The following is a 24529-nucleotide window of genomic DNA, read 5'->3' as shown; positions in this document are numbered from 1 at the left end:
AACTGAGCCACGCAGGTGCCCCAAACCTTTGGTTTTTCTTAACTGATCTAACAGATAAGAGTTTGTTCAAAACAGTAATAGCAAGAACATGTCAATCTGCATGCTTATGTACATCCTTTATGCACACAGAGCATTCCCACTCCCATGTTTATAGACATGTAAAATGAGCGACAGCAACAACATGAAGACAGAAGGCAGAACTAGGATCATTCTATTATTGTAAAGTACCCCCGGGACTGTGTCGTATAGTGTCTTTGAAAGTGGATGGAAATTAGTTGTGAGTGTATGTTGCAAACTCTAGGGCAACCTAAAAAAAGGTTAAAAAGAAAAAAGTACAAAATGATATGCCATAAGAGGAGAGAAAATGAAATCACGTAAAATGCTCAATTAAAACTACAAAAAAAAAACAAAACAAACAAACAAAAAAAAAAAAACAGAAAAAGAGTTCCAAAAATAGGAACAAGGAGCAAGGGCATCAGATGGAAAACAGTACACACAGTGGCCAGGGACCCGACAATCTTCATGTTACTGGCAATGTCAATGGTCTAAATGCACCAGTGAGTGGGGGGGCTCAGTCAGTGAAGTGCCTGCCCTCTGCTCAGGTCATGATCCTGGGGTCCTGGGATGGAACCCTGCACTGGGTTCTCTGCTCAGCAGGGAACCTGCTTCTCTCTCTCTTTTTACCTTTCCCCCTGCTCCTGCATGCTCAACCTCTCTCTCACTTGCTCACTTTCTCACAAATAAATAAATAAAAATCTAAAAATATAAATAAAATAAACGCACCACTTGAATGAGTCAGGTGGATCAAAATACAAGCCCCAACTGTACATTGTCGATGAGGAATCCACTTCAGATATAAAGATACATATACATTAAAAGTAAATGGGTGGAGAAAAAAGTACTATGGTAGCACGATTCAAAATCAATCAGGAGTAGCTAGTTGCAGACAGAGCAGACAAGCAAGGAGAGTCATCAGGCATAAAGGAGAGCCTGACAGGACACGGGGGTCAGTTCTTCAAGACAGTGGTGCTGGAGGCATATGGGCCCAACAGCATGGCATCAAATGACATGAGGCAACAGCACACAGAACTGCAAGGAGAAACAGGTGAGTCCACGAAGGTAGCCAGGGCCACCAGCAGCCCTCCTCAGCCGTGGACAGAGCAGCAGGCAGGAGATCGATATGCATCCAGTGGCACTCAACAGCACCAGCATCAGCTGGATTTAATGCACAACCACCGACCACTTCATCCAACAGGGGCAGAACATTCTACTCAAGACCATGTGGAACATGCACCAGCACACACCACGAGCTGGGCTGTAAAACACGCCTGAACAAATTTAAAAGGCCAGAAATCATACATTGCATCTACTCTCAGAGCACTGTGGAACAGAACTGGAAATCGAGAAAGAGAGCAGGAAAATCCCCATCATGCACGGAGATCAACCAACACGCTTCCAAAGGACACACAGGTAGAATCTTGAGAAAAAATTTAAAATTTTTGACCTAAATGAAAATGAAAACACACCTTATCAAAATTTGTGAGATACAGCAAAAGCAATGCTTAGAGGAAGTCTGTAACACTGGGTGTACCAATTAGAAAAGAAAAAAGGTCTAAAATCAATCATCTAAGCTTCCACCTTAGGAAACTAGAAAAAGAAAGGGCCAGGTCCAAAAATGGAAGAAAAGAAATAATAAAAATTAAAGCAGAAAACCGGAAATCCATTAAGAAAAATCAACAAAACCAAAACTGGTTCTTTGAGAAAATGAATAAAATCAATGAGCCTCTAGCCAGGCTACTACCTAAGAAAAAGGAGAGAGAACCCAAAACCAAAGAAAGATATCACTACAGAACTCACAGAAATTAAAAGCATAATAAAGGGGTTGCTTGGATGGCTCAGCGTGAGCATCTATCTGCCTTCGGCTCAGGGTGTGATCCCGGGATCAGGGATTGAGTCCTGCATCGGGTTCCCAGTAGGGAGCTTGCTTCTCCCTCTGTTTCTTCCTCTGCCTGTGTCTCTGCCTCTCTTTCTCTGTGTCTCTCATGAATAAATAAATCTTAAAATAAAGAAAAAAAGCATAATAAAGACATACTACACACAACTCTGTGCACCCAAATTAGACAACCTGCATTGATGGACCAATTCTTTGAAAGACACAAGCTACCAAAACCCACACAAGATGATATAAACAATCTGAAAAGTCTATTAGCTATTAAAGAGATTTATTTATTTTATTATATTTTTAAAAGATTTTACTTATTCATGAGAGACACAGAGAGAGGCAGAGACATAGGGACAGGGAGAAGCAGGCTCCCCGTGAGGCGCTCTATGTGGGACTTGATCCCAGGATCATGACCTGAGCCAAAGGCTGATGCTCAACCACTGAGCCACCCAGGTGGTCCTATTAAAGAGATTTAATTAATAATTCATAACTTTCCAAAACAGAAATTGCTAGGCCCAGAGGGATTCACTGGTGAATTTTACCAAACACTTAAGAACAAATTATATCAATTTTCTTTCTTTTTTTTTTTTTTAATCTACGATAGTCACAGAGAGAGAGAGAGAGAGAGAGAGAGAGAGGCAGAGACACAGGCAGAGGGAGAAGCAGGCTCCATGCACTGGGAGCCCGACGTGGGATTCGATCCCAGGTCTCCAGGATCGTGCCCTGGGCCAAAGGCAGGCGCCAAACCGCTGCGCCAGCCAGGGATCCCTTATATCAATTTTCTACAGTTTTTCAGAAGACAAAAGCAGAGGGACTACCTAACTCGTTCTAGGAGGACAGCATTACCCTGATACCAAAACCAAAGACATTACAAGAACAGAAAACTAAGGCCAATATCTCTCATGAACATGATGGAAAAATCCTTAACAAAATATTAGCAAGCTAAATCCACAAAAGTCTAAAAAAAATTATATAGCATGGCCAAGCTGGATTTATCACAGGTATGCAAGGGTGGCTCAACAATATAAAAATCAATTAATGTAATTGTTACATCAACAGACTAAAAAAAGTAAAATGCCATGATGGCTTTGAAAGATACAGAAAAAGCAAAGGACAAAATCCAACACCCATTCATAATAAAAACTCTCAGAAAACTAGGAAGAATGATAAACTCCCTCAACTTGATAAAGAACATCTGTAAAAATCCTAGAGCTAACATCATACTTCAAGGTGAGAAACCAGCTTTCCCATTAAGATCCAGAACAAGGCAAGGATGTTCCCTCGGGCCACTCCTTTCCAACCTCCTACTAGAAATCTTTGCTAATGCAGTAAGACAAGAAAAGGAAATAAAAGGGATATTCAGTGGGAAGGAAGACATAAAACTATAACAAGTGGAATGTGATAAAACATTTACATTAGCACACCCTAAAATGAAATAGTATAAATCTAACTAACTGGGTACAAGATCCACATGAGGAAACTATAAAACTTTCATGAAGGAAACTAAGTCAGCGGAGAGCTATTTCATATTCACAGATAGGAGAGTCAACATTGTCAGGATGTCAGCTCTTCCCAGAGTGATCTGGAGATCCAAAGCAACCCCAATCTAAATCCCAGGATGGCATTTTACCCATGTCAACAAGCGGATTCTTAGTTTGTACGGAGGCCAAAGACCCCGAAGAGCCAACTCAATACTGAAGTAGAGCAAAATTGGAGGCCTAACACTACCCAACTTCAAGACTTCCTATAAAACCATAGTAATCAAGACAATGTGATGTTGCCAAAAGAGATAAATAGATCAAGGGAACAGAAGAGAGAGCCCAGAAATAGACCCACACAAGTACAGTCCCCCGTACTGTGACAGATGAGCAAAGGCCATTCAGTAGAAGAAAAAAATAGGGTCCTTCAACAAAAGGTGCTGTAGCTACCGGACATCCATACACAAAACAACTCTAGATCCAGTATTTTCACCTCCCCAAAAAGTGACTCAGGATGGATCACAGACCTAAGAGTGAAATGCAAAACTGTGAAACTAGAAGATCACACAGAGGCAAATCTACCCTATCCTGCGTGTGGCAATGACTTTTTTGCTGTAACACAGATGGCACAATCCATAAAAGGAAGAAGTGGTGTGCTATACTTCATTAAACATTTTTGCTCTGGGAAAGACACTGTCCAGAAAATTTTAAAAATGAGTTATAGGCTAGGAGAAAATATCTGCCAAAGACACATCTGATAAAGGACTATAATCCAGAGGTTGAGTATCTGCCTTCAGCTCAGGGCATGATCCTGGAGTCCCAGGATCGAGTCCTACATTGGGCTCCCTGGAAGAAGCTTGCTTCTCCCTCTGCCTATATCTCTGCTTCTCTGTTCCTCTCATGAATAAATAAATAAAATCTTGAGGAAAAAAAAAAGGACTACTATCCAAAGTATATAAACTCAATAAGAAAACAATCAACCCGATAAAAAATAGGCCAAAGACCTGAACAGGCACCTCACACAAGAAGATACATAGATGGCAAATAAACACATGAGAAGAGATGCTCCACATCCTATGTTTCAGGGAAATGCAAATCACAACAACGAGATACCATCACACACCTATTAGAATGGCCAAAACACAAACACTGACAATACCTGATGCTGGGAAAATCCAGAACAAAAGTAACTCTCATTCGCTGCTGCGGGGGGGGCGGGGATGCAACATGGTACAGCCACTTTGGAAGATGATTTGTGGTTTCTTACAAATCTGAACATACTCTTACCATATGATCCAGTAGTCATGCTCCTTGGCATTGACCTAAAGGAGCTGAAAACTTATGTGCACATAAAAACCTGTACACAGAAGTTTCTAGTGGCTTTTTCACAATTGCCTAAATTTGGAAGCAACAAAGAAGCACTTTAGTAGGTTGATGGATAAACAAGCTGCAGTCCATCCAGATGATGGAATGTTATCTAGAACTAGAGACAAATGAGCTATCAAGCCATGAAAAGACATGGAGGACCCTAAAATGTACACTTGGCGAGAAAAGCCCATTTGAGAAGGTCACACACTATAGGATTCCAACTCTGTGGCATTCTGGAATGGGAAAATCATGGAGGCAGCAAAGAGATCAGTGATTTCCAGGGGCTGGGGGGAGGGATGAACAGGCGGAGCATGGAGTCTTCTTCAGGCAGGAAAAGTACTCTGTAGAGTAGATAGGAACCATGACACAGCTGTCTACACCCATAGAATGTGCACCCCCAAGAGAGAACCCTGGTGTCATCTGTGGGCTCTGGGTGAGGACACTGTGTCAGTGCTGGTTCATCAGCTATAACACACATGCCAGTTTGGTGGATATGCTAATAGTGGGGGAGGTTCTGGGGGGAAGACGGGGCACATGGGCAATCTCTATACCTTCCTCTCAGTTTTGCTGTGAACCTGAAACTGCTCTAAAAACCAGGTCTTTAAAGCCACAGATGAAACAGAGAGACAGAATGGAGAGGACCAACCAGTCTGAAACAACGCTTCCATTCAATATTTAAAATCCCCTGACAGTGTCTCTCCTGGAATAGGACCAGGTGAGAACTCAAAACATACCTGAAGAACAAACACAGAATAAACAGCACCATGACAGCTCACCCAGGATGGGGGATGTGACCAACAGAAAAGAACCTATGGACCCATACACACAGAGCTGTCACAGAACACAAACATACTAAGTACAAAAACAAAAAGTGGATATGTTGGACTGTGTTAAAAGTAAGACCCTCTGCTATTAAAAGTAGTGAAAAGAAAAGCCAGAGACTGGGAGAAAGTGCAACATATTTAAATGACAAAGGATTAGTGTCCAGGAGTAAGAATGCCTATAATCCCATAAGAAAAAGACATGTGTCGGAAATGTGTCACAGGAAATGTGCCCCCGGAAATGTGTCAGCACAACACACTTGTACAGACACTTAGGAAAGCGTTACCATACTGCAGGCCCCAGCTGCGCCCCCCCAGAGGCCCAACTGCCCCAACTGCCACCCCCCCAGAGGCCAGAGCCTCCTCCGGCTGCATCCCTGTGATACCCTTAGATGTGAGGACAACTCTACATCAAGTGCCATGTACCCTTCCAACAAATCACTGGCTGCGTGGGTGGTGCCGGGGACTGACAGCTACCCATCTCCCCAGTTACATGCCCTGCAGCCCAGTAGTTCCACTCCTAGGTTTACAGCCTCAAGAAGCTCCTGCAAATGTGCACCCAGAGACACACAGAAAACAACTCACAGCTCACAATCGGATGCTCAGCTCACTGGTCATAAGGGAAATGCAAGCCCAAACCACAACAGAATACTGCCTCACGCTCATCGGGGAGGCTGTCAGAAAAACAGGCGACTATGCTGGCGGGGATGGGGACAAACTGCGATCGTGGTACTGCTGTGGAAAACAGTACGGCGGCTCCGTGGAGTCTTGAAAATCCAACTGCCAGACCTCCTAGCGATCCCATGTGGAAGTCTCTGCACAGAAGAACTCAAGGTAGGGGCTTGAAGGGGATCTGCCCATCCCCACTCACAGCTGCATTCTTCATTACAGCCCAAAGGTGAAAACAGTGTCTGTCAGAGCCTGGGATCAGCGATGCGCTACACGCATACCATACAGCGCTATCTACTCTGAAGAAGAAAGAACATCAGGACACCCACCACAGCCTGGAGGATGTCATACTGAGGGAAAGATGCCAGTCATGAAAGGACAGACACCATAGGATTCTACTTCTATGTGGTCCCTGGAGTCCCTAGATTCACAGGGACAGAGAGTGGACAGTGGTCACAGGGCCGGGGGAGGGACGGTATCAAGTGTCTCCTAGGGACAGAGAGTGGACGGTAGTCACAGGGCCAGAGGAGGGACGGGGTCAGTGTTTCCTGGGGACAGAGAGTGGACATGGGTTACAGGGCCAGGGGAGGGATAGGGTCAGAGTCTCCTGGGGACAGAGAGTGGACACGGGTCACAGGGTCAGGGGAGGGATGGGGTCCATGTCTCCTGGGGACAGAGAGTGGACGGTGGTCACAGGGCCAGGGGAGGGATGGGGTCAGTGTCTTCTGGGAACAAAGTCTCCATTGGGAATGATGGACAGTCCTGGAGACAGACGGTGGGGACGGCTGCACAACAGAGTGAATGTTGCCCCTGAAATGTGCACCTAAAAACAGTTGAGATGGTAAATTTTACAATATGTATATTTTACCATACTTTTTAAAGAAAAGGGTATTAGTAGAACCATTAGGAAAACAATTCACAGCGGCACTGATGGTAACAAAGGGACGTGACTGCCGTCCCAGGAGAGGGAGAAACAGCTGGACCCAGGACACCCACCAAAGGAAGGCCAGCTACCATGTGGGGGCCCCACGCAGAAGTACGCTGAGCGAAGGCTCGTCCCTGAGCTGTGTACACTGGACTCTTTCTCATTAAGCTCAGAAAAAGACCCTGCCGGCAACGTAAACTAGGTGAAGAGGAAAGTAACAGGGAAGCAGAAGCTGGGCTGGGCCCTGGTGTAGGTCTTCCCCGGTTTCCAGACAGACAGCTGAGGTGGCATCTTTTCTGGAGCCCCCTGAGTGCTGGCGAGGATGGCCAGCAGGGGGGCGCCGGCGTGAAGAAGGGCCATGGTGGCCAAAGCTGCTGCAGATGCCTGCCTCTCCAAGGGGGTGGGGGGTAGGGCCAGAAGAGGCCAGGCCGCCTCGGGTGCCCTCCCCCTGTGTGAGGCAGGAGCCAGCCTGGGGAAGCCCCGCAGCCCACTGCAGCCTCCACTTTCCTCCATTCTCTGCACAGATGTGCCACCAAGAAACACAGAAGAGGCGGCTGGAAGACCCCAGAATTACTGCTGCACATTCTCCAGTGGGGCACCGGCCACCCCCCTCTTGCACCACCCCAGGGTGGCCAGGCCAGGATGCCACTCTCTGAGTCACGGGATGGACCCTGCAAGTGGCTGGCCACCCTAGCACCGAGGAGTGGCAAGTCTGCGTAGACCTCACCTCTGCACAGCTGTCGGCCACTTCTGCGGGGAGGTCATTCTGCACGGCTCTCTCCAGAGGCTCTGCAGCCAGCTGCACTGTGTGCTGAATACGCTCCAGCATGTGCTTTTTGTCGGGGTCCGTGGTCTCCTGTAACTTCACTGAGAAGAGCTACGAGCACAGAGAGGCAGACCCATCAGCTGTGGCTCAGTGATGCCCCGCGCTCCCCCAGGAGTTCTTCCCACTTTGTGCATCAGGAAGACGCTGCCTCCCTAAGGGAATGGCTCCTGTTCCCCCGATAGGCCCTAGAGCCCAGATCCTCACACCCCCCTGGCCTGGGTCTCTGACATAACAGGGCTGTGCTTGGGGCCACAGGGGCATCACCTGGGGACTTGGTGGGTATCATGAGGGCACCCGTGACCTGAAGGGCCCGCCCCTGGTCAGCCTGAGACTAAGCCCTAATTTCATTTCTAGTTTTTCTTCTAGAGATTGAACACATATACACAGCAATAATTACTAGTACAGCTACCAAAATAGTAATTACTATTATAGAGAATAAAACGACTTATTCTAACCTTACTCTGTTCATGCAATAATTCGTAACACTGTTGTTCAAAATGAAAATATTAAATTGGGAAGAACTAATTTCTTCCGATTCTGAATCTCCAGTGCCACCATCGTCGGAGGCTCAGCCCAGCGCCCGCGTTGCACTCGGGATACCGTGTGGCTGAGACCTCACCACGGAAGACCCCATCGGAGCATTTGGAGCACTTCATGAGCACAGGTACATCCATGCCGCCGTGACACTCCCCCGTAAGTGGCAGGCACAGACACCTACTCCACAATTCCATCCAAGTGTGTCTTTCCTGGCGACTCTTCCTTCCCAGCGGCCAGGTGACCACATCGATCAGAACTCTGGTGCCCCTCCTGGAGCGGCTTTAGTTCTGTACACTCTGTGAAGCCCACCAAGGATGGCCACTACTCTAGGGACACTGAGGAGTCAAGGAGCAGACAGCAAGGGGCCCACCTTCAGGGCGGCGTGAACATCCTCCAGGAGCTGGGCCGCCCGTGGCTGCTTCTCCCGATACTCCTCAAACAAGTAGTTCTGCCGGGCCCTCTTGATGATCTGGAAAGATGAGAGGGCAACTGGGGGTCGTGCGCCAGCGCAGCAGGCAGGCTCCTGAGCCCCAGGTGGCCAGCACCGAGACGGTCCCCTCCCCACTCTCCCTATGTAGCGCCACACACAGAAGCACATGCTGCCAGTGGGCCTGCGGCTACGAAGCCCCATGGGCTGACGTCTTATCACCTGGGCCCCTGGATGAGGTTTCTCACAGCATCTACACATCTGAATGCATAACATCACTTGTATAAACCGTGACGCTAACGCACCGAGGGGATCCACATCGTGTGTTATCAGGTCGAGACCTGTGCTGGCCGAGGCCCCCTTATTTTATCTACAAATGTCGCTTCCTCCCGTCACCTGCTGTTCACAAAATGTCCCAGTTAGAGCCCTACCTTGTCGTCCACATCTGTGATGTTCATGCAGTAGAAGACATCATACCCGAAGTAGTCACGCAGCACCCTCCTCAGGATGTCGAAGGAGATGTACGACCTAGAGTACACAGGGACAGACCCTTCCTACAACTGTCATGCACCCCTCCCGCCCCACCGGGCCTTGGCCCTGAGAGCAGCCCTGGGGAAGGCTTCTGCAGACCTCCACCAGCCAGCTGCCATCCTGCGTCGTGGGGCCCGTGAGCACTATGGAACCCAGCCTCCTCTGTGCCTGGGCACCCACCAGAGCTGCAGGGCAGGGAAACCAAGGCTCACAACAAAACATCTGTATGTGGCCCAGGATGCTGGCCACAGGGAGACAGGGCAGCACTCTTGTGTGTACTCTCCAATTTTTCCATCATCAATATGGATTACTTATGGAATGAAAATTTTTATCTTAAAAACAGGAAAGGAAAAGCTCAGCACTGATTTTTCTTTCAAATCTCAGGTCCCAATAGTAGAACAGAGATCTCTAAAGGGCTGAGATGCTCCCTGTGGGACCCTCACCTTCACACCCAGTGACCCCATGCTAGGCGCCCAGCAGCGGCTCCTACCTGGCATGCCCCATGTGAGACGCATCGTACACAGTAGGCCCACAGCAATACCACGTCACCTTCTTCCCATGCTGAGGTATAAACACGTCCTTTGTTAAAAATGAAGGAATGACAATCATCAGAGGTGTAAGAGGCACAGTGCAAGGTCATCCAAACCAGCCATAAAAAGCACACCATGGCTTGTTTAAACGAAATTCAGCAAGAATAATTTTGTTTTACTGACAAATGTCACGGACGTCAGGAGTGGATGGGCTCAGTTACTCCTGGATGGAATCCCCGAGACCCTTGTCGCCCTGTCTGCCCCATGAAATTCCAATCGGCCCATGGCGGAAGCCACTGGCCACACTGAGCAGAACCAACCAAGTAAACTCCATTCAACTAGGATCCAACCCCACCTTCTTCTCCAAACCTGGTCGGCTGCCAACAAGGCCAACCAGGTCCAGTACTTTGCCTGTTCTGTTTGGCTTGCACCTCAACCCCTGCTGCTACCACGTGACCTCCCTGAAAGTGTGCTGACCCCTGGCCTGGCTCTGGGTGATAAGGGATCGGGGGGCTCCAGGGCTGCAAGCCAACAGGCAGGCTTCCCCTCAAGGTATGACCCTGGGCATGCTCTGCACTGGGACCACATGGAGAGTGAGTGGCAAGTGCTGACAGATCTCAAGTCCTGTCTGGGCTGACGGAACCACAGAGCCCGCCGCACCAGACAGATCTGGGTACTGTGCTCGGCAAGGATGCATGCGGCTCCTAGAGCCTGCACCCTCCCACCTGAGCCCTCCTTACCTTGTTCCGGGTGAGGCTGTTGTAAAGGCGGAGCTTGCACGGAGGAGACCCAGCCGGAGGGGACCATTGAGGCTGCCCCCGCCGGCTCTTACCTACAAAGGCAGAAAGAACAGAGATCATGGAAATGCGAGTCACACTGCACCAAAACACTTGGTCTTTACAACACATACTGCTCTTGGTGAAGCGTGACACAGGGCTCAGCGGTGCGCAGCTCTGTCAGCATCACCCACATTGCAACTGCTTCTCTATTTTGCTTTGCTCACATTCGGTGCGACAGTGGATCGTACGACCCTAATCACAGCATGGCTTGGGAGCACCTGCAAGACGTGGTCACACCCAGTACAGCCCCCTAGTCCCCAAACCCAGGCCCTCCCGGCCACTTACAGGCAGTGCAGCAGATATGGCTCGTGGGCTGGGAAGGGGCACGGGCCCTCCACTGCCAGGCTCTACTGCAGCACCTACCTGGGGGTGCCCTGCCCGCCCCCTGCCCTTTGTGGGCCACTTCCCAGAGCAGTACAAGACTGGCCAGACCAGAAACAGCTCACAGCCATAGGAACTCAGTAAGGATAGCCTCCACCCAGCCCCAACTCCATCAGATAGGGGCAGGCAAGTGGCCAGCTCCCCCTCAATTCTGGTCCCCATGCCCCACAACACACAGGTCACTTCCTGACTCGACTGAGCCGAGACGCTGTGGCCTCCAGCTCCACACTGGTGCCTGACCAACTCTGGAAACAGTGTGGGGTGACTCTGTCCCTTGCAGCCTCCCAGGACCCCGAGTCCTCCCAGCTCCTGCCACCATTCCTGTTCCCTCCTCAGCGCTGTCTCAGGGGCTGCCCCTGCTGTTCTGTGTCCTGGGCCCACACTTCTGGCTGGACGGAGGCCTGAACCCTGAGAGCCAGACGGGGTACAGTTCTGTCCTGGGCATCTGGTGTCCTGCACCTGGAACCCAGCTGTCCTCCCCAGCCCTTGCTCACAGAGCACAGGATGGGCCCATGGCCATCTCCACACTACCTATTCCATCTTCCCAAGCTGCCCTCCTCCTGTCCACTCCTGCCCGCCCCTTGCCCCTGCAAAGGGCTCGCTGTCTCATGCTGGACAGACCGCCCACTGAGACCCCCACAGTCCCGTCACAGAGGAGTCAGTCCCACACATGGCCATTAGCCAAGATGTGGCATCAGCCACAGAGGCTGACTGAGGTGACAGAGGGAGGAGAGGGGAGGAGGGAGGAGGGAGGAAGGAGGAAGCTGCTACGTGGATGTGTGTGTGAGCGCACTGTGCATGAGCAGGCAGGTGGGGAGGGAACAGGCCGAAGGAGAAAGGGGAAGTCGCGGCTTCCTACTCTGGGTGATCGGGTGATCGCCAGCACACCTCGGCCACAGACTCCACTGTGCGGGCAGGCCCACGCCCTCAAGGAAACAGCGCTGCTTCTCATTGAGGTTAGGTATGCATCTTACGCCCTTGAAGGAAACTCTGGGACTCAGTGATATGCAATCGGCCCGTACGCCACCATCCATGTCCTCTCTCACTCAGACCTCGTAACTCCTGAAACAGTGACAACATTGCCATCTGGGGTGAGCAGGGACGTCGGCCAGAGCCACCACACACACTGACAGGAGCCAGCGGGCCAGCAGGAAGGGTCAGGGCTCATGGCACAGAAGCCCCATCCAAGACCATGGACAGTGGCAGGACATGGCCAAAGGTGAAGGAAAGGGAGCCTGGCCACCCTCCACAGGGCCACTACAGTAACACAGCCGGTGGCGGGTTTAAGGAAATCTGGTGTATACCAATTCTGATTTGCAAAGGGGAAAACTGGAAGATACCACATGAGGAAATCTGTCACTGTGTTCCCTGACACCTTCAACTGCCCTGCATGCCCGTGTGTGGCCACGGCTCGCCCAGGGCAATGGCCCACCTCCACGATACCCAACAACCCAACAACCCTAAGCCATGTCTCTCTGCACTTGGCACACGCCTCTGCCGCAGCAGTTGCCACCCTATGCGCTGACTCTTTGTTTCGGCTGCTGCTTCTGCTTGAACTAACGAACACACATCCATTCATCCGACACACACCCAGTTCCCCCACCAGGCTCTGACCTGGGCATGGGGCTCCGCACAGACACACATCCCTGATCCAACAGAACCGCACACACCTCTCAGGAGACATAGGATAGCAAGGCTCTAGGGAGGTGGCAGGGCAGACCAGGGGGGCCAGCCAGGCCCCAGGGGCGCTGCATCCATCCCACCCCCAAGGGAGGAGAGACACACAAGTGGGGAGCACAGAGCAGAGAGCAGTGCCGTGCTGCGACACTCCTAAACCATGGGGCCTTCCTCAGCGTCTCCTGCCTGGGACCCGGCAGCCGTGGCAGCAGAGAGAGTCCCCGAGGGAAGTCCCCTGCAACTTCCAGGCAAAGGACGCAGAGGGCAAAGCCCCGAATGGAGTGGTCCCTCTGTGCAGGCACTGGGGGAGCAGGTGGAAGGAACAGGGGCTGTCCACCCCCCACTTTCCATGCTTGAGAGGACACCTTGGGCTTTAAGGCTCACAGCCATGGGGAGGGACACGGAGGGACAGACGGGATGCCAGCAGCAGGAGCAGCAATGAGATGTCATGGATGCCAGTGGAATGGACTGGGAGGGAATGTGGATAGGGTGCTGGGGAGCAAGGGACTGGGAGAGGCAGCACTCATACCCCAGATAGGATGTCAGAGCCTTGAGATGAGTGGTGCTCGATTCTGGCAACAACAAGGGGGTCGGCAGGTGCTCGAGTACTGGCCTCCCAGAGAATGGGAGAGGGCTCTAGGACCAGCCCTACTTACTGGCCACCTCCTGCCATAGCCTGGGCACACAAGGGGACTTGGAGGCAGAAGGAGTCAGGAGATGCTATGGGTGACACCCAGGGTGTATCTCCCATCCCCCGCCCATCTCCAAGCCAGCCTAGCTCTGTCCATGTGCTCTGCCTTGAGTGGCCTTCCTCTGCACGGCTAAAGGCATTTGGTCCTTCTTTCAATGAGGTCATGGATGGAGCACAAGCCAGGCACTTGCCAAGGCTGCGAGCCTCAGATCCCCCCTGCCCTCTGCCCTGGAGAGTGTGCCTTGGGAGCTGGGACCCAGGGGGGACAACATGGCACCTGATTTCACTGATACCACTAGGGTCACGGTGCCACATGCCCAGGAAGCAGACAATGTACACACAAAGCTCCCACCCTATGCTGAGGAAGGCTTGTCCAGAAAACCAAGTCACACTGCACTCTGGAAGATATATGATGCTCCCACCTCCATCTGTTACGGCCAGGGACCCAGCACAGACCAGGTCAGCGGTGTAGGCATTGTGATGCCCCCCATGCCCCACCTGAAGGAGTCCGGAAAAGCCCCCAGGAGGGTGCCCAGCTTGGCTGACAACCACCAGAAGCAGCATGTGTGGCCTACCCCTCCCATGAAGCAGCATGAGCACCCAGAGCCGCAGGAGTAGCTGAGCTGCTGGAGGCCATTGGGCGATTATGGGACAAAGCACCCTGGGGTTCACTGCAGGAGAGAAACACAGGGCCTGAGCCCGTAAGACTTTCCAGAAGTTCCCCTAAAATAGCTGGTGTCACACTGTCGCAGATGCACCAGTGCTCCCAAGCTCCAGCTCAAGCTATGCGGCAGAATTTCATCTCAAAGCTAAAAAATGACTTTTTTTTTCCTGATTTCTAGATAGTTCAATGTCAATTACATGGTTTTAGGATTTAACCATTCTAAATCTCATGGATGCACACATGGCAACGCATGGAAAGAATAAAGCAGAAGCAGCAACGGCAAATCTGGGCCAGGCCAGCCATCAGCTGAGAAGGCCAGGCTGGAGGCTGCGGCCCCAGCCCCCGCTGGACCCCTCCAGGTGGCATGCTCCCACTGTGGCTCTGCACCATGACCCCTGCATTGCTCCAGGCAGCTCTGCTATAGCCGCCACAGAAATCTTGATCCGCAAGGGCTGAGTGCCCGGCATGGTCTGTCCTAACCTCCACTCAGGGGGTGCTGGTCAGCCCACCAGGACACTGGCCTGCATGTGGTTACAGGAGCCAGCCCTGTGGGCTCCTCTGGGACACTGTAGCCAACGAGCACCGCACACCTCCAGGGCCTGACCTTGGAGGCAGCGGCCGATGGGAGAGGCCCTACCAGCTGGGGAACTCGCTCTGCTACTCACTTGCTTGGCGCCCACAGGGCTCGCCTCTGGCGCAGGGGCCGCCCAGGATGGCTTCTATGTGCCTGAACCACCGAGCCACGTGGAAGAGGCGCGTGTCAGCAGGAGGGGCGGAGAGCTGCCTGAACGCATCCACATCTGCCTGGGACAGGGAGTACCCCCGGACATAGCTACGCGTGCTGAGGTGCTCGTTCAGGGCCTGCACCCTGGCTGCCTCGTCACTAATGCTCAGGATGGACCGGTAGGCAGGAGCTGCAACGACAGAGGCACGCGGACGGCGTCAGTCAGGTGTGCAGAGGCCTCGCGCAAGAGTCCAGAGACACACAGGGCTCCTGGGTGTCAGCCTGTGGCTGCCGGGCCGCTGAGGGCCACTGGGGAATGACCGAGGGGGTTTCAATTCGTGGGAATGAGACAGTTCTGGAACCGGACAGAGGTGATGGCTGCCCGGCAGCATGAGTACATAAATGCCACTGAACTGTACACCTTCCATATGATTCCAGCAGTGAACTTTACGTTATGTGAATTCCACCTCAACTGCAGGAAAACCACCCAGCATGCACAGCCCCTTCTCTGCAGCGGTGCACCTTCTGTCTGGGCGCAGGGGGCCCGGTGTGCACCTAATCCTGGTGGGCACCAAGGGCGTACCAAACCCCTGCACCTGCATGGTTTCCAGCAGCTGAAGGCCATGTTTCCGGGAGGATTACAGCCCCGTGCATCCCCAGAACACCTGCTGCGGAACCGATGGTCCAGCCAAATCTGCCAGCAGGCCTAGCCTGCCCTCCCTTAGGGCAATCCAAAGAACTACGGTTTGTGAGTAGTGTATCTCCTACAACCCGGAGGGGACTCTCAGTAACCTGAAGGCCACTCCTCCGAAATAGAATCATCAGGAAGGGTGGGTGGGCAGCCTCTCCCATCTTTGTGGAGGCACGGCCAGCCGGAATGGCCTTGACACTGACCGGCCCTGGGTGACTTTTCACCTCTTCCCTGGTACTGAGGTCAGCTCACCTACCTCCCCTGGGAGCCACTGCTGGGCACCCCTTCACATCAGTCAAAGGATGAACTTGTTCTTCCCTCCCTAACTAATGTTCAGCTGTGTCTACCTCTGGTGTGGGGGGCTCAGCGTCAGGAGCTGTCCAAGCCTGAGCAGCAGGAGCACAGACCCAGCCCCACTCTAAAATAGGGAGGCAGAGACCAGGCTGGTTGCACTAAGCCAAAGATCCTATGGCCTTGGGCAGGAGCCTGGTACCCCAGCCCATGAGTCTGACTGAGCTGCATTTAAGCCTTAATCATCCAAGTTGTTTTATCTAGATTTTCTGAGCAAACCATGGAAGAAGGACCAATGCTCATTTGCTTCCACAGACACCCTCTTGGCCTGAGACCCCTCAGAGCGGAAAAGCACGAGCCCATCCTCTCTCTTTGCCAGGTGCACCAAAAGGTCACTGGGTCACCGTGCCAGACCCATAGCAAGGACAACTCCCAACAGGGAGGTGATGTGGCCCTACACAGCCACACTTCCATCTGACACTCTTCTTCCCCTATCTCTGTTTACCTGCCTGGCACGGGAACAGGATAATCACTCAAGCACCCATCCGAGTCCTGAAAGCAGAAGGCAAAGCATGCATGTGGCATGTGAGGAGTATGCGCGCACACGAAATGCCCTTCTGCACTTGCTTCCACCACAGGGGAACTTTGTGCAGGCCCAGCCAACAGCAGACATCAGCAAGGATGAGCCAACAGAAGGATGACAGCCAGCAGCATTTTCCAAGTTGCTGCGATGCAACACAGCCTGCTTCTCGGGGACATCCTGAACCCCAAGCACTTCATCCACAGGTAAGGGGTAGGAAGCTACGGAGCTCCTAGAGCTCTCAAATGAATGCTGTGCTTTCCCAAAAACTCACCTGCTTCCCTCCCTGGTGCACCCCCAGGGGGGCCACCATCTGAACGGCCACCTTTCTGCCCTGACTGGAGTCCCGCCCCTTTACAAATTACCCTCAGGAGTACCCATGGCCATGCCTGGGCTATCTGGGAGCTCCACCTGCACGCATGTCTGGAACACAGCCCTTCTCACCATGGCTGCCACACTGGGGCCCAGCCCGTCATCTCTGTGATGTAGGCTCCCTGATGAGCAGCCCAGCTGGCCCAACACAGTGGCCAGAGTGGCCTGCTGAGAGGTGCAAGATCACATACCTCCTCCTCGTCCTCCAGACCACCCCCACCTGACATGGATCCCCAGGTCTGACTTCAGCCCCTGCCCCCACCCTGCCCACCTTATCCAGGCACACTGGCTCACCATGTCCTTTCCGGAGTCTCTCATCCCACCCTCCCTTGCCTGCCTGCAATGCTCCCCTAGAGATGGCCGGGCTCCCACCCCTCCTCAGGGCTCTGCTGGGTGTCATCCTTCCATCAGGTCTCCCTGGATGCTGTTCCAAATGACCACCTGCCAACTGCAGCCCAGACCCCCACCTTCCTGCCTTCTCTCTCTTCACACTTATCTCTAACACATCACTTCCTTCTTTATGTCTGCCCCACACCACACTTTATTTCCTCAGCATATACATACCTTCAGCATCTAGAACTAAGCCCGGACACTCAACACATTCAATGAGTGAATGGGAACTTCTACTTCACCTGCCACCATACCTCCAACAGCTTGGCGGCCTGTCAGGTGGCTGCTGGAACCCTCTTCTCATGATGAAGAAAACTCAGTCCAGCAGGAGGAATGAAAGTACCTGGCAGGGGTGTGGGCAGAGCCGGGGCGGGGGCACATGCCCCTCTGCACCCCGTTCCCTGTCTCCTGTACAGCTGCCTGGGCCAGGCCACCCCAGGCCGGAGGACAGGGGAGCAAGAACAGTGCCATCCGGATCATACCTACCTCTTACCCGGAGAGCAAGCAGACAGGGACACACCTGTCTCACTCCACAGGTGTCCCCGTGAACAAAGCAGGACACTAACCATGGCCATCCCCGAGGAGCAAGGTTACAAGTGATTCATATTTCCCATCTTTTTCTCCACGTATCCTCCACTAAGTACATGTATTTTTATTTGTTATTTGTATTTATTTTTAATTTTTTAAAAAGATTTTATTCATTTATTCATGAGAGACACAGGGAGAGAGGCAGGGACACAGGCAGAGGGAGAAGCAGGCTCCATGCAGGGAGCCCGACGTGGGACTCGATCCCAGAACTTCAGGATCGCACCCTGGGCCGAAGGCAGGTGCTACACTGCTGTGCCACCCAGGGAATCCCCCAGTACATGAATTTTTAAAATGAGAATGTTTTTAAAATAAGGTAAATGTCCTATGCACCGGGATCCCTGGGTGGTGCAGTGGTTTGGCGCCTGCCTTTGGCCCAGGGCGTGATCCTGGAGACCCGGGATCGAATCCCACGTCGGGCTCCCGGTGCATGGAGCCTGCTTCTCCCTCTGCCTGTGTCTCTGCCTCTCTCTCTCTCTGTGTGACTATCATAAATAAATAAATAAAAATTAAAAAAAAAAAATGTCCTACGCACCACGCTGGCTTTAAAGCACTGGCGAAGGTCTTAGGGAAGCCCCGCACTGTGGGGCAGTGGCTCAGGAGGCACAGTGCCCTGGTGGTGTCGGGGTCCCAGGCCTCCTCTCTGCCTGTGTAAAACAGGCTTGGAATAACACACGCCTCATAAAGCTGCTGTGTCTCAGTGAAATTACACTTGCAAATGTTTTAAAATACTGCCTGGCACACAGCCAGCCCCCCATCCATTTGCCACTTATTATGATCGCCCCTGTTATTATCCTAATGGCCCCTGGAGGAGTTCACCCAGAGAGTACACACGCATTTAAAATCTACTGTCTGGAGTAGTCTAGGCCGTCACAAGGGAAGGATCTTCTTGGGAGGGGCAGGCGTGGTGCCTGGGGAGCACAGCCCGATGACAGGCTTCTAGGCTGTGGGGCGGGGGTGGACAGTCACTGTGCTAACTGTGGTGGCTGCATTTAAGTGTCTCTTAAGGAAACCAACAAAAAAGAGGTCAACTTTGAAGTGGTCATGGGTTTTGCCCAGCTGTGCTCTGGCTATCAGCCCCAGTGCTGAGATCAGACGCGCAGGCTCGTGAGCAGGGGCCCCACATGCAGCGGTGGCCCTCGGCCACACGGCAGACGCCTGCCCCACGTCAGTGTTGAGGGGACGTCGGCTCTAAAACGCGCCAAGGGAGAGACCCCTACTGACCATGGGAATGTCATTACATGCACAGCCAGTTCAGACTGATATTTTAGCCAGTATTTCCAATTTCAACAGCTGAAGCCTTTATAAAACCTTTCCTGAGATCATACAAACAAAAAAGCCAGGTAATCTCTCAGCATAGGTAATGACCCAAAGGCCACATGAAATCAATGGCAGTCCTGACAGGACATGGCTAAGTGCATCACTCTCCCTCTCTTTGGTCCCTTGTCACCAGCATTTAAGCATCTGTCTTCATCCTCCACTCCAGTGCACCTGCCAGGCCCCCAGAACCCTTAAGAATCAGAACCTGGGGCGTGAGGTGGGCCAGCAGTGGGTACCGACACCAGCTCCCTGGGGGCCCCTGTGCTGCCCCAGGGCCTGCAGGCCTCCGTCCTGCAGACCTCCATGTGGTGAGAAGACCCCGGGCAGCTTGCTCAAATGCAGATCCCTCAAAGGGGCTCAGGTCACGTGTGTCTGTGTTTCAAAGACCAGCCTGGGCTCGGGGGATCAGCACCCCTCACCCAGTCCCTGGCACTGTACACAGTGCTAAGGACTACTCCAGGCCTCATCTTATGTGCTCACAGCACCCAGCCCTACAAACCACATCCTTCCCACAAACACTCCTCTGGCTCCCCTCTATACCCTCCTGTTGGGATGCTCAGCAGTCCAAGTGGCTCTCAGAAAGGGGACTGAACAAGCTTCCCAAATGGATCCCTTCTCCACATGATTCAAATCTCAGAGAGCAGAGGCGCATGCATCCTTGCTCTCCACCACCTGGGGGAATGCCACCCACTCCCAGAGTTCAGGGTGTCCTCCCACAGGCCGAGGGCTCCTAATGCCTTCTCCAGCACCCCTCTCCTGAGTACTAGCCCCTGAAGTCCAGCACTCATCCATGGGTGTTCCTAGGCAGCATGCCTTGCCCCCCAAACCTGGGCTCAGGATCTGGAGAGTGGCATGACTATTGTCCCCTCCTGGGTTAAGGCTTGGGTGCTCTGCTCTTACCCCTACACCACCCACACCCAGCACCAGCCCTGGTCCCCAAGCCTGCCCACTTCCCATGCCATCACTGCCATTGCTGCCACTGTCCTCCTGCTCAACCTGCAGATGGGGGAGGGTCAGGTGATCTTTCCAAAACCCAAAGGCAAGACCTATATTCCAAAAATGTGCACAAGGCCCTTGTAAACCTGGCCCCATAGCCTATCTATCTCCGGCCCTCCTCCACCCCCTGGCCTCAGGAACTTGCAGGAAAGCAGTGTTTTCTGCCATGGAACCCTATCCCTTTCTTCCTCTGGGCTTAGCTTCCACCCTTCTTATGATCTGCTCTGCCCGCCCCTTCCTCAGGAGCAGAGTGCGGGATCTCCATCTCCAGGCTTTGGGCCTGGCAAGGAGACCACTGTCCACCACTGCCACATCCAGGTCTGGCCCAGTGGAGCCACCCCTGTGGTTCCCCAAGCTCCATTTTGCGTGTGGGATGGCTGGCAGAGAAGGACCCAGCTGAGGTCCTGTCCGCTTGCAGAATCACAGAGCTCAGACTCTGAACAACCTCGCAGTTCTTGGCACACCAAGCAGCAAGTACTCTGGGATGTGACCAAGGAGGGAGCTGCCATATAGTCCTTAGAGCTTTGAGGCCCTCTGTTCCAGCCCACCTCAACATTGACCTATCTTATGGGTCTTGTCCCTACTGGACAGAAAGGCCCAGAGAGGCTGAGACAGATCGCCCTTGTTTGTGGTCAGACCTTCAGGGCCCAGCACCCCCCAGCAACGCAAAGCAGGTGCTCCATGTATACTTAGATTTACTAAGTGACAGATCTATTTAAGTAAATCTTTTAAAACTGTTATGACGCTTTTCCACTGAAACAGAAGCTGTAACACTCTCACATGGCATTTTTATCCTCCCTTGTCTTTCACAGACCTTCTGGTAATCTGAATCACAATCAGCTGCCCTGATAATAAGAGGGCAATCAGATGGGACCACTGCCACCAGGACACTGAAATGGCTTAATCTCTACCCGAGGGCATCATCTCTTACAACTCTTAAATAAAAGCAAATACCAGGAAACATGGAAACACGAGCTCACAGATGAGCAAATATTTGTAGTCTATAAATACGTACACTTCATTTTTCTTCAGGGAAACATAGCAAAGCATATTGGCTTTATTTTGTCTGCCTTGACACACTCTGGAATTGGGGCTGTAGTTGTTATTCTGAATGGAATCATTCAGATTATCATCAAGGGCAGCCCACGAGGGTGGTTAAGATCCCCGCTGCAGTCAAACTGCCAGGGCTGGAAGTCTGGCTCTGCCTCTGGCTAGCTGTGCGACCCTAAACAAATCACGGGACTTCTCAGAACATCAGAATTCTTGCCTGGACAGGCAGATAAGGGCAGTATCTACCACAGAGGGTTGCTCCCAGGATGAAAGGCTACAACAGATGTCTTTAGACCACTGCCTGGAAGAGACACATGCTGAAAAAAATGCTAGCTATATAAACAATTATCACAAAAACCTCTGAATTACACAGCATAAAAAATTAAACAGCAAGTTTGACCAAACACAAAGCCACCGAACAGTGCTTTGAGCCTACAGGGCAAGGCCTCTGAGATGCGCTCCATCCACCAAGGGGTCCTCAGAGATGACACTTGTCTTTCTAAGGCTTGAAATGGGATGTGCACCTTCAAGCTACAAAGGAGAAGCTGTAAACCCAGTGTCATCACAGGGAAGCAAACAGACATTCTGAATCTATTTAAGGAAGATGATCTGAAATGGGAAGAAAATTCTAAATGAGGGCCTCCTTGAAAAGCCCAGGGAGATGGTCACTTTTGATGAATCCAATCTTTGGAATAAAAATACTTTTAGAAACTGGAAATCAAGCATACCTACAACTCTAATACCTATACACAGCCTTTCCTATTTCTTTTTCTTTTTTCTTTTTTTTTTTTTAAAGGATTTTATTATTCAAAGAGAGAGGCAGAGCCACAGGCAGAGGGAGAAGCAGGCTCCATGCAGGGAGCCCGACATGGGACTCGATCCCAGGTCTCCAGGATCACGCCCCGGGCTGAAGGCAGTGCTAAACCGCTGTGCCACCAGCTGCCCTTCATTTTATTTTCTGATTCCTCAGGGGATGGTCATAGACTCTCATCCTTGGAGGAAACCGAGGGACAGGTGTGTGTATGAGGGGGTGGGTAGCAGTAAAGGAAGAGCAGGTGGGCTGTCCCCTGAGGCCAAGCACTGTCTGGAGGTATTGCCCTAACTTATTGGACTAGGGAAATCTATCAGTTGTCCAGACATACTGAGTGATTAATTCCAATTTATAGATCAATCTCCAAAAACAAGCCAATTCTTACCAAGGCTCCAAAAACCTAAATTTCTAAAGTCATTAAAAGAAAAAACCAGGGACGCCTGGGTGGCTCAGTTGATGAAGTGTCTGCCTTTGGATCACTCAGGTCATGATCCCAGGGTCCCGGGATTGAGCCCCGTGTCAGGCTCTCTATTCAGTGGGGAGCCTGCTGCTCCCCCTGCTTGTGCATGTGCGCTCTCTCTCTGTCAAATGAATAAAATCATTAAGAAAAAATCAGTACGTCATTCATGTTCACAAATGAAGCAAAACCACGTTTTCATTAAAACAAAACAAAGAAACAAGCTCCAGGTTTCAACCCAGACAACACAGTGCCTATCTTGTGTCAGGTGCTGCTCTAAATCCTTTCTGAGTGATGACCTTTTAAGGGGGTTAAGTAGCACATACTGTCCCTCTGTACTGTGAGAAAAAGGGCAGAGCTGGGACTCCAGTCCAGCCACACTGGCTCTGGACTCAGCACTGTGAACATGTGCTGTTTTACTGGAGTCTGGATGGACTTCTGAGGATTACCTGGCTCTAGGGCAGGTGGGGACAGTGCTGGAATCCAGGCACACTTGTCGGGTGAGATGCACCATAGCTGGTATGTGGGTACTGGTGTGGGATAGCCTATCATTTGGTGCCTCCCACATCCCTGGGTTACCCTGGTGGTCAGAGCTCCCTACTTGGAACCCCAGAGCCCTAAGGAGCAAAGGGGACCACCTGGTGCCAAGGATGCTTTGCACAGCCTAAAGTGTGGGCGGGCTGCCACACACGCATGTAATTTTCACCAGGCAAGAGCAGAAGAACTCTAGCTCCATTTTTCCCATGTAAAGTTTGCTACAGACTTAGGAATCCTGGTGACAACCTCTGGTCCTGCCAGCAGCAACAGCCCTGCTTGCAGGATAGTGGGAAAAGATCCAGTGCTCTTCCCAGGTCTGCCTGTAGACTCCCTGGTCCAGCTCCTGGTGGCATCAGAGCCTCAGGTGGGCAGAGCTGCTCCCCGGGCCTCCCTGGCAGCAGTAAAGTGGGGTAATAATGCTCTGACCAGCCAAAGCCCAATGCCAACGTCTGCAGAACCCCAGATGAAAGCCTCCGTAAAATCCCAAGCCTTTCATGTGCGTGTCTGCGTCCCCCCAGCTTCTTGTGCTCACCCCCAGCTTGCTGCCAGGCTAGAAGCAAACTGCAACAATCCCGGGGCTCTGCCTGTCTCAGAGTACAGCGAGGTCCCGCCAGGAAACGCGGGGTGGGGCTCTGGAGGACCCCAGCAAAGCCTGAGGAGGAGGCTGAGGAGGGGGTGGCCGAGGGGCCTCCGGGAGCCCAGCGGGGCTCGGGCAGCGCAGGCCCAGGCTAAGGGTCCCAGGGTGGCTCACCGCCCACCGGCTCACCCCAGGACCCGCTGCACCCCCGGGCACGGGGTCTCCCTGCCTGCCAGCTCGGGGACCCGCCGATCCCCCATGCCCGGGGTGGCCCTGCCTGCCGGCTCGGGGACCCGCCGACCGCCCCCCCGGCCCGGGGTGGCCCTGCCTGCTGGCCCCGGAGACCGCCGACGCCCCCGGCCCCGGGTGGCCCTGCCTGCCAGCCCCGGGGACCCGCCGATCCCCCCGGCCCCGGGGTCGCCCTGCCTGCTCGCTCGGGGACCCGCCGACCCCCCGGCCCCGGGTCGCCCTGCCTGCCAGCCCCGGGGACCCGCCGACCCCCCCGGCCCCGGGGTCGCCCTGCCTGCCGGCTCGGGGACCCGCCGACCCCCCGGCCCCGGGTCGCCCTGCCTGCCAGCCCCGGGGACCCGCCGACCCCCCCGGCCCCGGGTGGCCCTGCCTGCCGGCTCGGGGACCCGCCGACCCCCCGGGCACGGAGTGACCCCGCCTGCCCCGCCGCGCGCACTCACCCTGCTCCCCAGAGGAACCTGACATCTTAGAAATTCCAAACCAGCGGCCCCTATGCCAGCTTCCCAGAATCTGATGCAACCACCGCCCCGGAAGTCCCGCCCAGCACCCGCCCCGCCTTCCGGGATACGCCCGGTCGCCAGGCAACCACCGCG

The 24529-nt window shown here is 52.8% G+C and overlaps 1 protein-coding gene across 3 annotated transcripts in view; it reads right to left on the bottom strand.

Moving 5' to 3' along the window:
* CARS1 (cysteinyl-tRNA synthetase 1) overlaps positions 1-24521 on the bottom strand; it is a 48213-nt gene extending 23692 nt beyond the window's left edge. Inside the window, exons 1-7 of one of the 3 annotated variants that reach the window (XM_072790364.1) lie at positions 24377-24521; positions 14972-15220; positions 10795-10886; positions 10015-10103; positions 9425-9521; positions 8937-9035; positions 7931-8080 (exon numbers count right to left, since the gene is read on the bottom strand). In XM_072790364.1, the coding sequence (XP_072646465.1) occupies positions 7931-8080; positions 8937-9035; positions 9425-9521; positions 10015-10103; positions 10795-10886; positions 14972-15220; positions 24377-24401 (801 nt within the window). In that variant the 5' untranslated portion in view covers positions 24402-24521. Of the gene's footprint in view, positions 1-7930; positions 8081-8936; positions 9036-9424; positions 9522-10014; positions 10104-10794; positions 10887-14971; positions 15221-23642; positions 23788-24376 lie in introns of those variants that run through there. The other 2 variants (XM_072790366.1, XM_072790365.1) reach the window with 2 other exon arrangements.
* Between the last annotated feature and the right edge of the window lie 8 nt (positions 24522-24529).

Source organism: Canis lupus, chromosome 21, assembly GCF_048164855.1.
Source record: "Canis lupus baileyi chromosome 21, mCanLup2.hap1, whole genome shotgun sequence".
NCBI classification, from domain to species: Eukaryota; Metazoa; Chordata; class Mammalia; order Carnivora; family Canidae; genus Canis; species Canis lupus.
The sequence above is the reverse complement of the archived record's forward strand: the minus strand, read 5'-3'. Positions and strand labels throughout refer to the sequence as shown.